Here is a 15,335-nt window from a genome sequence, read left to right on the forward strand (position 1 = left end):
AGAACTCTTTATTGACTGTCTGACCAGGAGGGACAAACTCCTTATGAACAATCCCATCAATATCAAAAAACAGATCAACATGGACTTAATGTTGCTCTTGATTTGTCGAGCTTTTTTTGGCCGAGGTGAAGAAGGGCTCTTCCAGTGCGATTGCTGCTTGCTTTCAGGGTCGTAGCCATAAACCCAACTTTTGTCACCAGTGACAACCTTCAAAAGAAAGTTTGGATCCTCTTGAAGCTGTTGCTGAAATTCCCTGCAGACTTCCAAGCAATGCTGCTTCTGTTCATTTTGCAGCACTCGTGGCACAAACTTCGCCGCAATCCTCCTCATGTTCAGTTCCTCTGACAAAATTCGTTGACATGTACCATAACTTAGTCCCAAAGTGTTACAGAGGTCTTGGATGGTCAGTCTACGATCTTGCAGAATCAGATCCCTAACTTTCGCGACATTTTCTGGTGTGGTGCCAGTTGACGGCTGTCCCGAACAATCGTCATCATCAGTCGACGTTCGGCCATTTTTGAAACGCTTATGCCAGTCGTAAGTTTGTGTCTGATCTAAACTGTTGTCTCCAAAAGCTTTCTTCAACATTTGGTGCATTTCTGCAGCAGTTTTGCCAAGTTTGAAGCAAAACTTTATACAGACACGCTGCTCTCTTAGGTCAGCCATCGCAAAACCGCAAACTCACGGAAACACAACAATGGAAATATGTTCACCAACAATAAACCCAGCCACTCAACTCGACGCCGCTTGCGACACTGATTCAAGAAGGATGTGTGAGGAGACATGTAGCGGTATTTCGATGTACTCATGACCATTCACGCGCAAAATTCAAATTTTGGAAACTTTTGGATTGCCCCACGTAGAAATTCAAATACACTAATCTTCTTCTAATGTTATTCATTTAACCAGGAACTTTGTTGCATATTACAATAATATTGTGCTGAGTATCACACTTGTGAACGTTTTGTCTTCTACACCTTCCTCATCTTCCTGTTGTTTTAGCTCAAGTCAACTGTTCAACAAACATCTGGTCATTGTCTGGCCTTCAAAGATATCCACAAAAGCAGTTCTTCATTATAGTGGGTGTTACCAACTGCCAGGCTTCTGCTGTGAAGTGAACTGGACACAATGCACCCAGATTCTTCACAGTATCCTAGACCAATCCCCCATCATGGCTATAGCCTTCTGAATCAGCAGCTTTCTATAGTGGCACTCTGATGGTTCTGAGAATGCTGTTCTTTTGTAATCAGTATAATGATCAACAAAAAACAACATTTTGCAATTTTTTGGCACTTGATATTTTATTCAGTTATATGCCTGCTTTGCAGGGAGTGTTCTGGCATTCTTGAAATGTGTATTTCCCTTTTCTCTCTCTCCCTCCCTATTTCCCCATCAAGATCTGCGTTCTCCTACACATCCCTCATAAAACAGACCTTTCTAACCCCACTTGCAGCCCATTCCAGTGAAGTGCTTAGACAGACTTGGAAGGTGGGAGACATGTGGGTGGGAATGTCTGGTTCTCCCCAGCTCCCCACATGCTGTGTATGTATTTCTCTGCCTTTGTAAAACATCTTATGAACCTAGGCTGTAGTGGAAATTATGTTTAAGTGAAAAATATGTACAGATTAACATGCTTTGTTGCAGTGAAAATTTGTAAGTCTTTAAAATGAGGGATACCTGCATTTGTTTTGTTTATTTTGCAACTGCAAGAAACAGAGAAAAGAAAGCTAGAGTAATTTTGATATAGATTGTCTTTTAATTTTGCATTGATATTTCAACAGGCTGTGTTAGTGTGCTAGTAAAAATTCATGTCACAGATATGGAACCATAAATACACTGTCATATGAGGAACTTATCAATGGGAATACACTACAGTGGAACGCCCATGTAACATTTCTTGATTTAAGGTTTTAACGTTTAATTTCAATGATTTCAAGTTAGTAATCCCAGTGTTAGATCTCGTCTATTTTAAATATTTAATTTAGCACTCAAATTCACTGATCCCCAAAGAAACCTTAAATTGAAGTTTCACTGTAACCAGTCGGTTATGTCTGGCCAAAATAATATAGGTCAAGGCCAATTGAGTGGCATCTCCCCATTCCATTTCAAGAGGAGAAATTAACACAATTAACTACACTCAGTTCTTGGTAAAACTACTTTCTTACTGCAGATGTTCTACATATCTTGTAGGCTATTATGCAGATGATCATAAAATCAAAACCTAGCCAAGTTCAATTTTTATTACCTCCTTTCATTTAACATGCTTGCTGTTGCTGTCATTGTTGTCATGTTTTCTTTATTTAGCAGAAATTTAGGTGAACACATTATGCATAGGTTAAATCTGTCACACATAAGCTTAAGAGTCTCAGTTAACTGCTTATATTTCATGCTAGATTTGTAAATATGTTTATGATTATCTCCATACCAAATTTTTACAAAGATTCATTAGATATCATCAAACGAAAAGCTAAATACAGATTTCATAGTCTTCATTTTGTTTTACATACTACAAAACAAAATTTGCCTCAACAAAAATTCCAGTTGTTCATTGACATTTTACCATACATCACTTCAGGATCCTATATTAAATAACATCAGTGTCACTCCCACCTCACAAGTTTGTGTGTGAAGTGCACGGAATTTGTAAGATTTCTAATGGCATAATGTCCTTACCAGATTTCATTCAATTCAGTCACCTGATTCAAAAGTTGATAGGGGAGAATCTCACACACACACACACACACACACACACACACAGTATATTCATCTTGTGAAGAAGGAAAACAGATTAGTAATATGTATCATGATGCATTTCAGATAAAATACCTATATTTATAGTACAAATAATTACACAATTGACAAACCAAATTCATCACACAGAAAGACAGTATTTTTAACAAACAAGGCCCAAGCAACAGTTACTATTTCCAGGTCACTCAGTTCTGTTGGTATCTGCCTTGTGCCAGAACTTCTTTCATCTTCTTCAAGACTGTTGGTAGAAGACCCAAGTGCCCATCAACACACTTCACTGCACAGTGTTCAAAGTCCTTGCTATACCGACTAACCTGCAATAGTAAAGTATCTTAATCTCACAAGACTGTAAATAACAGCTCCCTCCTCTTTACCCTATTGCTTGGGAGGTGATCGCTACCTGTGTCTCTGGTTCCATTGTTGCATTCTCTGTGCCTCTCAGAGGGAATCGGGTGTCCAAGCTTAGCTTTAGAAAGAATAGACTAAATTTCCCAAATAAATATTTAATAACAGTTAACAACAATAAAGAAAATAAATAAGACTTAAACCATTACATGGGTATTTCAAACATGCATATGAATCTATGCCCTCGACCACCTTGGTTGGTCCAGATTAAAATCCTATAAAAGGAAAATATACATAAGATAGCCACATGGAGCCATCTATTTATCACAGACCTAGAAAAAGACCAACTCACATAACATTGCCAGACAACCCAGATTGCAATGTTTCCCCCCACTATCTAGCCATACAACAACATTAAATGGGGCAACAACAGCAAACAAAGCTCTCATTACAACATCACCACATAAAAATAACTTGCATAATGCTGCAACAAGGAGGCCCCTTGCCCTCAACAGCCAGAGTGAAAGTTCCAACAATTTGGAAATCCCAGCCTAAACAGAATTTAGTGATATTATATTTAAGCATCCTGTTGCACTTTATATGATATAACTCCGTCCTAAGTTCTTTCGTTTTGTTCTTCTTTATACACTGGCCCCAAACAGCCATCATCAGCTGTATACACTCACGTATCTGTTACACTGCACTTATTTATAACATTTAATTTAAAAACATAGGTCTTCTTGATTAGCACTTATAAAATCTTCGGTTCTAATTTTAGATTTTTAAGGATTTTTTAAAGGATTTCAAATTAGAACCGAAGATTTTATAAGTGCTAATTAAGAAGACCTATGTTTTTAAATTAAATGTTATAAATAAGTGCAGTGTAACAGATACGTGAGTGTATACACCTGATGATGGCTGTTTGGGGCCAGTGTATAAAGAAGAACAAAACGAAAGAACTTAGGACGGAGTTATATCATATANGGACGGAGTTATATCATATATAGAATTTAGTGACCTAATTTGCACAACTGATGGAAAGCGCAGACTGCCCTTATATCACTACCCACACAAACAGAGGTCTTCCTTTTATAAATGAGGGTGCAAGGGGAAATCACGTGGTACATGAAATTATGGGATAACGGTAAACAAGAGATGATGCGGATGCCTTGAGGGGGGGGGGATGGAGGGGAGGATACTGGGCCTAAATGGGCAACTCCTTAGCCATCTGAATGTAAATATGGCTCAGTAATATACATGTGTCGGAAGGTCTTTGCTGACAAAATAGGCCAGATACTTCTAGGTATAACAGAGCTGGAAGAATACATAAAATAAGCACAAATTTATAACTAACAGGTGCACTGGGAAATTTTTAACATTTCCTCTGCCACACTAAGCTTGAGTCTTCGCTTTCCCAACTTCTAATGAACTTCACTTGTAACATCTTAAAGATCAAATGTAGGGTGATATGGTAATGTAGTTAGTTGAGGCACTAGCTACAAGCTGCAACGTCACAGGATCAAGTCCCAATGAGGCAGATCCCCCCCCCCCAATTTACCTAATCCTTCCAGCTGCACTATGGCCCCGGGGTTGACTCAGCCTCTAACAGAAAAGAGTACCAGGAATCTTCCTGGAGGGTAAAGAATGGCCGGCGCATAAAGCTGACAACTTCAGATCCCTTTGTGAGCTGACTGTCTACAGAAAATGTGGGTGCCTCGAAGTCTCCCAACCCTACAGGCATTCACGGCCTTTGTTTTTAAGATGTTAAAAACATAATGATATGCTGATTTCTGTTCAAATTTATAGTCATGGCATTGTCTCAATCACAGCACATTTATGGATTCTTCAGGGCATGATTAGACTACACTTATTGTTACTAAAAATTTATAAAATTTCAATATAATTTTAATTTATGCCACCCTCTTTTAATGGAATGCACACAACTGGAAAACAATTCCTCCATTTCCACTATTAACTATTTGACTGTAATACAGTCATAAAATGTGCATGTAAATGAACTGGGGTTGGACAAAATAATGGAGACACTACAAATATACACATTTCTCTATTAATATGGTATTGGACCATTTCTGCCTTCATGACAGCCACAGTCTCTAGCAGAACTTTATACTATTCTTTTTGAAGAACACCTTAAAGTTGCTTTATACATGTTCTAGGAGGGAATCTGTTCCTCTAAAACTAACCAGAGTGTTCAATGATGTTCAAATCTGGTGATTGTGCTGAACAGGGAAGATGCTGAAGTTCATATTCATGCTCTTCTAACCATGACTGAACAGTTCCAGGTGTGAATGGGGGCACTGTCAACTTGGAAAGTTGCATCGTTGTTCAGAAAAGATGTCTGGATCATGGGATGCAGCTGACTACCCAACCTGTCCATGTACACCCTTGTAGTAATTTGGACATGAAAGGTAATATTGGGACCAACAGAATACTGTACCACGATACCACTACCCAAACCATCACATCAGGGAACCTATCCCACTGTTGGAACCATGCATTCTGGATTATAGGCTTCCTAGGATGTTCTCCACACATAAACTCTTCCTGATGCAGGAAACTGTGTGAAGGATGACTGATCCTGACCACATCATGTGCACATTTCCAGTTGTTAGATTTCCAGGTTTTACAGTCGTGACACCATCATTAACGCATCTGCGCATTACTTTCAGTAATCAAGAGGTTTAGCAATTGCAGCCCTACTGTGGGGTGTTGGAATTTGCGAAGTTCACATCAGACAGATTTTGTGGAAATAGGGTCTTCAAGACAAATATTCAGTTCTGCTGTTACCTGTACTGCAGTAGTTATGTTTTTTTTTCAAAACAATCCACAATGTACAACAATGTCTTTCTGATTTTCACCCACTGTTCCTCTTCCCTGATGTTGTCTTCCCATGATTCACGTATGCTGACATAACCTTAGAAACTACCATCCTCAATACATCTAATATTGTGGCAATTTCGGTCACAGATGCTCCAGTTAAACCCACACCAACGATCTGTCCTCTTTCAAAATCAGACAAGTCTCCCATTTTTCGATTCTTTCACATGAATTGTAACTCAACACAATTACTAATGCACTGACACTAGCACTACAGAGTGTAAACAACTGGAAGAATATTCAGTCTGGCCAACTGAAGTTCTTTCAATGCAGCCAACACAAACAAATTCTATTCCTCAATTTCTTAGTGTTTCTATTATTTTGTCCAGCCCCTGTACTGAGACTGAGTCCCCTTGGTACTTCAGCCACTACTGGTCTATTGTACCAGCCCCAGAGAGATGATGGTGATTGTGGAGCAACTGGTGGAAGATGGGCAGGGAAAACCAAAGTACTAGGCGAAAACCTGCCCCAATGCCGCTTTATCCACCACAAATCCCACATGACTACACCCGTGCTTGAACCCAGGCCACCATGGTGGGAAGCCACCAACTAACCTCCTGAGGTATGGCGCGGCCCGTCCAGCCTCTGTATGTCAAACAGTTACAATTCAAAAAGTTTAACCAAAAGAATAAAGAACTTACTTCTGCATCACTAGGGTTTGGCCCCATTTTATCTCTGATATCATCATTGCACTGCATGATACATCTTTGTAATCTATTCTGGAAAAAAAGTGCTTGGTATTAAAATGTTGAAAAGACTGGAAAGTGAATAAGAAATTGGAAGAACACTTTCTTCCTTGAATGCTTGTCCTATAGGAGTTTGGGGAAATGTTAAAGAAACATAAATTAAGACACTAATCTACAATAAACACATCTTCACACAAGTAACTATCACTCATTCACATGTTTTAATATATTACACTATTTACAGACTCATGACTGTAGTTACATCAGTGAAATTAAGCCATATTACTTCCTGTGTGCAAATATACTTTCATATATCTCCAACAAACACAAATTTGCACACAGATTAGATTACTTTATAGTTCCAAAATTTTCATGACAATGTGTGTGTGTGCTAGATACAGTAAGCATAAATAACTATTTTGCAACAAGCCTGGTAGTACATGAAATCATGTGGGTATATGCTTCAGAAACTCAAAACATGGTTAACATATTTTCAACATGTAACTTAAAATATATTTCTGTGTAAGTTAAAACGGTTTGAGTTATGACCTGTAAAAATGATTAAGGCCTAATTCAGTGACATGTTAGAGGTAATGAAAAGGGACTTGAATGACTGTTAACAGCAACTTTAAACAGTACACTAGGGAGAAGTGACAAAAGATATATGGAAATGTACGGAAAGAATGGACACACACCTAAGAGAATGTACAGAAAGTAAGAAAAGATGGAGAACTTACAATGCTAGCAAGTTCAGATGTGGTGATGGCTGATGATAGTAATTTTAAATAATACAATTCAGGGACGAATACAAATTTTCACCAATTTGCACAGCTAATTCACATTGCATACAAATATGGTAATATACAATATAATAAGGCTTGAAATAATGTACTCTTTATCAACTCACTTGCAAATGTTCAAACTCGCCTTGAATATATTTCTGTGCACTGTTTAAAGACACGGAACAATTTTCAACACATTGGTGTACACGTTCTATAGAGAGATTGTTATTTTCACAACATTTGGCTGCACAGCGATGCATATCGGCCTGCAACATTTACAAAGAATTTACATTTATTCATATTAAATGGTATGATTCGAATAGAACCATATATTAAATACGCTCTAAAATTCTTTCCTGAAGGGTCAGCACTGTTAAAAAGGTAAATTACCTGCATTTTTCGTAGATGAAGTTTATCAACTTCATTTACCATATTCGTCATTGCCTCTTCTACACGTGTCCTTTGCTCCTCAACCATTCTTCAGCTACAGAATTTATAAAAATGTGACACAATTAAAATAAATTATAGATTAAATTATATTCTTCTTTCCTTGCCGTTTGACCGATGCCTCATAACAACGAACGAATGTCGGTCACATGGACACAAATTCATAATATAGTTATGTGGTTATATCCGTGATTCACGGTGCGCCACACTTTGACGATTTTCGCTGTCAAAGTGTAACACTTCTAGCGACGCATTTAATTTATAATCTGCAATGGTAAAAGCACGTCTAAATAATAATACTACATTGGATTATAAATTTATATCACGCTACCACCTCAACATAAAATGTTAAACTGCAGAAACCGAAACTTTCGATCTTTCGAGTTCGGGCAACAGAACCACGGATTACTGCACTCCGCGGACCGCAGATTACGGACCTGACCGATGTTTATGAACTGGCAATGTTTAGTAAAATGATGTGATTCTTCTGAGGTTAGTACGGTGAATATTAATTCAAACAGAAGTGGGTTAATGCTGCTCAATATACTCCTGATTGGAAACAGTTTGTCACCCGTGGCGGCTTGTCGCCTAAATGGATAATGGGTCTAAAGTGCAGTGTTCAGTCATTCATTCATGTTTATTAATCCCGTAGATCAGATTACGCTGATGTAGAACATGTCATTTGATATTATAAAATTAGCAAAAATACAATAATTCTTAACGAATAGCTAACAAAATATGTAACAATTGTTTACCTCTAGCATGTATCATTGTCCAGTATTTAAGAATTTATCATTCTAATAGTCATTTGAATAGTAACACCCATTAATGAGTAAATTCTTCAGTTCCCTTATAAACTGGATTTTATTTTCAAAGTGTTTTATATTATTAGGTAATTTGTTGTAAAAGATAGAACCAGCAACTGAAGGTTTACTATTATAAAGTTTTAAGTTATGCACCCATTTATGGTAAACATTGGATATAATCAGAGTATCTGAAATTTCCACTATAACAGAAGTGGACATGATGTTAATAGCAATAATAATCTTTATTTTGGTTTAATTTTAAAGGATAAATTACCTTTTAATTAATTTTATTACAGCTCATGCTTTAAGATAATTCATTAAATGCATGCGATATGATTTCATATAGTTACCTTATTTGCAAAGAAACTGACTTCGATTTTTCTGTGATGCAAAGAACCCATTTACTTTCTAATTACACCTCCAAATGTCTGCAATTACATCTTTGTGGATACTCAGAACAGCCAGAGTATTGTGACATTCTTGTCCCATGGAGTTGATAGGGTAGGCCTTTACCCTTTTCAGAGCACTAAAGCTATGTTCCATCTCCCTGGTGTTCTTTGTACTCTTTCCACTAGTTTGTGCATTTCGAAGAAAGTATTTCCTAATTTCTTTTACTACATTCCAAAGAGTATAGGTGGACTTCATGTTGGGAAGTGTTTTACTTCTACAAACTACAAATAATTAACTAATTTAGCCTTTGAAAGCATTCAGCAGTATTTCACATTACTGACAAGTTCAGAAGGAAAATGTTCTTTATGAACCATATAAAGCTGTAGTTCAATCAGAGTGAAGGGCAGGGTGCAATTAGCCTCTTCAAAACAATGTTCAACTTGACACTTTTTCCAAGGAGCTGTACAAAATGTATTGCATTTTGTTATTAGATAAAACAGTAACACTGGAATGACTTCTTTTCACTCAAAGTGATGAAATTAATTTCATGGAATTTCAGCACATTTTCAATTACTTTGGATAATTCAAATAAAAAACTGAATACCATTGCCATTTTGTTTTCTTTGCACATTTAATGTACATCACTTAGAAATTCAGTTAGTTTGGATTACTTATTAATTAGAGCAGAACAATTTCTTCCTTAAATGTACTATATTCTGTAGCACTACATATATGAGGTGTTACAAAACAGACGAGAAACAACATAAAATACTGCAAAATGAAATGACAGCTCTTGCCCAACCTGACATCAGAGTAAGGAAACTATAATTTTAAAGCTGTGGAAACCAGTGACTAGTTTTCATTAAATACCTGTGAACACCTATGATTAGTGCATAAATATCAAAGAAGTGTTTGCTTAGAATTTGTGAATTACCCTATAAAGTTATAGCCAGTAACAATGAAAATATGAAAAGCAGATACTGAATTTCAGTATGAGAGATCGCTTCATGTTAGTTGGCCATTTGGATTTTCAGCCATATTGGATCAGTTACAAAAATGAATATACACAACTTGCATATAAATGTTATACAATATAATCTACAGAAAGCTAATCACTTCATCAGCGGCAACCAAATGTGCTACAGTTTTTCAAGGATGGTATGTTTTTAACTTGTGGGCTGTGTACATCAGAAGTTTAAAAAGATATGACTCCAGTTTAAACTCCATAAATAACAAATGTAAGTAATGGACGCGGTAGCATAGTTGGTTAAGGCACTATGCTACAAGCCGGAAGGTAGTGGGTTCAAGTCCCAATGAGGTCATTGAATTTTTTTAATTGACCTATTTCTTCCAGCCGCACTATCGCCCTGGGGTCGACTCAGCCTCCAACAGAAATGAGTACCAGGAATATTCTTGGGGGTAAAGGGCAGCTGGCACATAGGGCTGACAACCCTACTGCCACCTATGAGCTGACTGTCTAGAAAATTGGGAATGTCAACATCTCACAACCCTATGGGCCTCCATGGCCTATTATGGGGATACCTTTACTTTTTACTTACTTTAAGTAATGGAATGCATTTTGGAGATAGAAGCTTCAACTTACTGTAGCCTCATCATGCAGTATGTTCCAGTCCACTATTCCTGGTTCCTTCCAGCAGTGTTCAGTCAGAATGCAAGAATATGAGGTGTATCGCAAAGTTCCCAGACTAGGTAAAAAACAAATGCTGGCTTAACTTACTCAGTTTTGGCTCCCATCTCTCTCAAAATAGTCTCCTTCGCAACGTATACAGCGATCCCATCACTTTTTCCACGCTTCAAAAGCACCATGGAAGTCATATTCCTTAATGCTGTCAAGTACCGCTTGTGATTCCCATGTCAGTTTCAAAACATTGTCCCTTCAGTTTCATCTTCAATTTGGGAAACAATGCAAAATCATACAGGGCTAAGTCCTGCGAGTAGGGAGGATGGGAAATGATAACCATGTTGTTAGTCACAAATTGTGTGGTTTTCAGGGATGTGTGGATGGGCAGATTGTCATGATGAACGAGCAATGTGGCGCATGTTCAGATTTTCTGTTGAGATATCCTGGCAAACTCCATAATTGATCCCAACGGTGTCCGCAAGCTCACGGATTGTTGTTCGGTGACGGTCTTCCTTGATGAGTTCTTGAATTCTTTCAACATATTCTGCCATTCTGCTGGCGCTTGGTCGCCATGAATGTTTGTAATCTTCAACTGACACTTGACCTGCCCTGAATATGTGAATGCCATTGAAACACTGCTGTCTGGGTTAAAGAATATTCTCCAAAAGTCTGATTAAGCATTTTATGGGTTTCAGTAGTGGACTTGCCGAACTTCATGCAAAACTTGATGCAGACATGTTGCTTGATTTTGCCATCCATCGAAGACAAAATGAAACAAGAAGTCAAAAAAGCACTTTTGTAAAAACAATGCATGTTCACAGCATTGTGTCACATGGCAGACTGATGCAATAGGCTTGTGGAAGTGTGACCTTGGCCTGCCCTCTCATCTTCTTTCACAGAGACAGTTACAACAGTAACAGTCTGGGGACTTTCCAATACCACCCCGTATGATCTATTTTGTGATGAATTTGATTTGTTTCATTCTGGTCTGTCACACTAACAATTACAAAGACAAAAACAACACCGTCCAGTGTGACTATTTAAGTTTTATCACTTGAAAACTCATCACCCTTACATGTTTCGATCCCTACGGATCATCCTCAGAGGGCATCAGTACTTTTTCCAGAAACTACTATTACAATAGGTGTTAAATTATATACATACACATATAATGTCTGAAATACACAATGTACACATTGAACTTTTCACTGTCACAGCAGCCTTCCTGGTATTAAAATTTTTGAAGTTTTTTTAAAAACTTTGTTGTTTAGGATTAAAATTTATGATCCATGCAGGTTCGTGTCAATTCTCCTATTGTCTTTCTCGGAGGTGGCTGATCTTGTGCCGCCTGTGTATCTTGAGAAAGGAGATTCTTAGTATTGTCCGTGTTTGTTCGTGGCTTGCTGTGTTGTTTACACTGTTATAAAGTGATATAAGTGATAAAACTTAAACAGTCACACTGGACGGTGTTGTTTTTGTCTTTGTAATTTTGTGATGTTTTTATTTACTTCTATCCAAAAGAATCATGAGATGGGTGCAGTATGTAGTGCACATGGGAGATGAGAAATGAATACAAAATTAGACACAAAATCTTCAAGGAAGAAACCACTTCTAAGACTAGGCTTACACGGGGAGAATAATACTGAAATGGGTCTTAAATATACTGGGTTTGAGGAAGTAGATTGAATTTATATGGTTCAGAACATGGATCAATGACACGGTAATGAACACCAGATTCCATAAATGATGAATTTCTTGAATCACAGAGCTATTAGCTTCTGAAGTACTCCGCTCTATGGAGTTAATTACTCTGCCAGAACTGTGCCTAAACTTATTCACTCTTCTTGTGGGAAAAATCTTCATTATTTCTAAAACTTCATGAAGACATAAAGTGCATACTTGGTATGTGCACAAGAATATATAATAACCTTAATAGCTGTCAAGGCCTTAGGGATCTCTAAAGGGAAGATTCATGGAAACTGGTATCAAGACTAGTGTGTATTAAGATTACTGTCTTCTGGGATATGACCCCATGTACAGACACTCCCCAGCTTACAGAAGTCCCCACTTATGCAAACTGTTCCATGTGGCAAACAAGAAAATAAAATGTAAATTAAATTCTAGTGTTCTAAATGTAAGCTTTCTATGCTTACAATTCATTTTTTCCACATACAGTAAAACTTGGTTATAGCAACATCAGTTTCTGCGACACCTTGTCTATTGCGTCAAATATTCAATGGTACGAACTAATTCCTCATAAAGCAACTGTTTTTATACCTTGCTTAGTACGACATGCACAAATGCATCAACCTCGTATGTAACGTCATTTTCATTCCTGAATTTCTCTGATATCGTGGGAAAGTTCGATGTGTCTGCCCACCCTCACTTTCTCTACTTGCTGACGTGACTGTCCTGGAAGAATACGACCGCGGGCTGCAAGAGGAGCGTGGGTTTTATGCGAAAACAAGGGTGTGGGGTGGGACTGCGTGAATAGTGCAAGAGGACGCGGCAGGTTGTTAACTGCATTCCTTTCCTAGAATCTCGTCTAACAGGACCTCACATTGTCTACTTACCCTATAGTGTTCCTGCCTAAACCCAGAGAAGTGCAGTAGCGAAAACATGGCAATGAAAAGGAAAGTTTTAAGCATTGAAGAGAAAGTTAAAGTGATTCGTGAAATAGAAAATGGAAGGAAAAAAGCTGATGTATGCCGCGAATTTGGTTTGGTGAATTCTACAGTACAAACGATATGGAGGATCCATATTAATTCCACGTTAATGTTACGTTCGTCTGTATTTAACTACGTATTTCACTAAAAAATGCAACATTTTAACTCGGTTTTTGGTAGATTTTTACGTGACTAACATAAGGCTACTGTGGAAGTGCCCATTTCGGTTACGACGACATTCGTTTATAACGACACTATTTTTAGGTCCCTTTGATGACGTTATAACCAAGTTCTACTGTATTTCTTTTCTACAAACCACAAACACACATACGTATGTACATCATTAACTCACCAAGCTGAATCCTTCTTGAGAAGCTGCCAACTGTGCATCTACTCAAGAACTTCCCAGCATTTTATGGAACCTGAAGGTTTATTAATGTGTTCACAAGAGCCTTCCACTGGTCTCTATCCTAAGCCAGATTGATGCAATCCATAGCATCCCATCCTCTCTCTCCACGATCCATTTTAATATTGTCAACCCACCTATATCTTGGGTCTTCCTAGTGCTCTCTTTCCTTCTGGCTTTCCCACCAATGTCCTGTATGCATTCCTTTTCTCCCCCATTAGAGCTACATGCCCTGCCCATCTCATCCCCCTTGACTTGATCATTCTAATTATAGGTGGTGAAAAGTACACATTATGAAGCTCATTATGCAGTTTTCTCCAACCTCCGGTCACTTCCTCACTCTTTGGCCCAAATATTCTCCTCAGCACCCTATTCTCAAACATCCTCAGTCTATCTTCTTCCTTTAATGTCAGAGACCAAGTTTCACACCCATACAGAACCATGGGCAAAATTATATTTTTATATATTCTAATTTTTATGTTCTTAGACAGCCTATGTATAATAAATTTCAGAACAGAATGACTGTGTAAGTCAGGAAGCTTCTGTGTTTCAGTGAAAGAGTAAGCCAAGTCCAAATGTTGTGGATACTGGGAAAAGGTCAGTCAGGACAAGAGCCCTGAGCAAACCAATCAAGGCAGGGGATTTCTTTACTTTCCTCCTTACTCCTATTCAGTTTGCTCAGGACTCCTACACTGGCCATCCTTCTCCCTATTTCCTTATACTTCCACATTCAACTTTTATTTTTACCCAAAACTGCAGGCAGCATATTCCTTCAGAACTTCGTTAACTTTCTTTCAGACCACATGGCATCACACCCCAAAAGGCAGCATCTTGATAGTCCCTAACCCAAGATCAACTGTCAGATGTAGTGTGTACTATTGAAGCAATAAAACAAGGAATCAGGATGCCCCTGAGGTATACCGTCTTCACAACAAGAGCAGAATGTTCTACTAACTTCTGATGGCTCTGTAGGAAATATGTTCCTATATATGAGATATGATTGCTTCTGTGATGCACATCCACACTTTCTACAATGAATCTTACATGAGCCCATTATTGTTCTTTGCTAGAACCCATAATCCGAACAAGTTACATAATAAATTCTCTTCTTCATGCAATTTGAAGCTGCTTAATAGTAGGGTGAATTTACTGACTACACAACACGTTTTTTATTATCACTACATGTTTAAACCTCAAGAGTTCATCCTCAGGTGTATGAACATGGCTGTATAATTACACGCGGTCACATTCACTTTTCACTCATTCGACCCTGTATCTTATCCAGATTTACGCTCACTAATATATCGAGTTCTTTTTATAAAACATAGGTTAAAATTATTATTCTAATTTAATCACGACAACGATCATAACAGATCCAGCAGCATCAGAGAACGCGGAAGAACAGCGAGACCTCACAAACAAGTGAAAGTGCAACCAATAACATAAGTTGAACTTTAATTCACGAACTTTTAACCAATAATAATAATAATTAAACTAGTTAAAAAAGAACTAGACA

General features: G+C 37.8%; 2 protein-coding genes across 5 annotated transcripts in view; one reads left to right on the forward strand and one right to left on the reverse strand.

Moving 5' to 3' along the window:
- Nucleotides 1–2,655, forward strand: part of LOC111864184 (separin) — an 18,432-nt gene extending 15,777 nt beyond the window's left edge. For all 4 annotated transcript variants that reach the window (XM_023851249.2, XM_023851247.2, XM_023851248.2 and 1 more), the window contains exon 12: nucleotides 1,003–2,655. In XM_023851249.2, the coding sequence (XP_023707017.1) occupies nucleotides 1,003–1,189 (187 nt within the window). In that variant the 3' untranslated portion in view covers nucleotides 1,190–2,655. The remainder of the gene's footprint in view (nucleotides 1–1,002) is intronic.
- Nucleotides 2,656–2,792: 137 nt separating this feature from the next.
- Nucleotides 2,793–8,274, reverse strand: LOC111864185 (protein FAM136A). The gene is made up of 4 exons (XM_023851252.2): nucleotides 7,853–8,274; nucleotides 7,588–7,728; nucleotides 6,636–6,713; nucleotides 2,793–3,065 (listed from the first exon to the last, which is right to left on the reverse strand). The coding sequence occupies exons 1-4, from the start codon at nucleotides 7,937–7,939 to the stop codon at nucleotides 2,937–2,939; spliced, it is 435 nt and encodes a 144-aa protein (XP_023707020.1). The 5' UTR covers nucleotides 7,940–8,274; the 3' UTR covers nucleotides 2,793–2,936.
- Between the last annotated feature and the right edge of the window lie 7,061 nt (nucleotides 8,275–15,335).

Source organism: Cryptotermes secundus, unplaced genomic scaffold (assembly GCF_002891405.2).
Source record: "Cryptotermes secundus unplaced genomic scaffold, Csec_1.0 scaffold2129, whole genome shotgun sequence".
Lineage (NCBI taxonomy): Eukaryota > Metazoa > Arthropoda > Insecta > Blattodea > Kalotermitidae > Cryptotermes > Cryptotermes secundus.

Bases quoted from the DNA above. Each gene is read 5' to 3' on its own strand.
- LOC111864185 (XM_023851252.2), bottom strand. From the start codon at position 7,939: ATGGTTGAGGAGCAAAGGACACGTGTAGAAGAGGCAATGACGAATATG. The intron at 7,729-7,852 runs GTAATTTACCTT...TAAATGTTGCAG, and splicing joins TTCATCTACGAAAAATGCAG to GCCGATATGCATCGCTGTGC. The intron at 3,066-6,635 runs GTAAGTTCTTTA...TTACTATTGCAG, and splicing joins CAAACCCTAGTGATGCAGAA to GTTAGTCGGTATAGCAAGGA.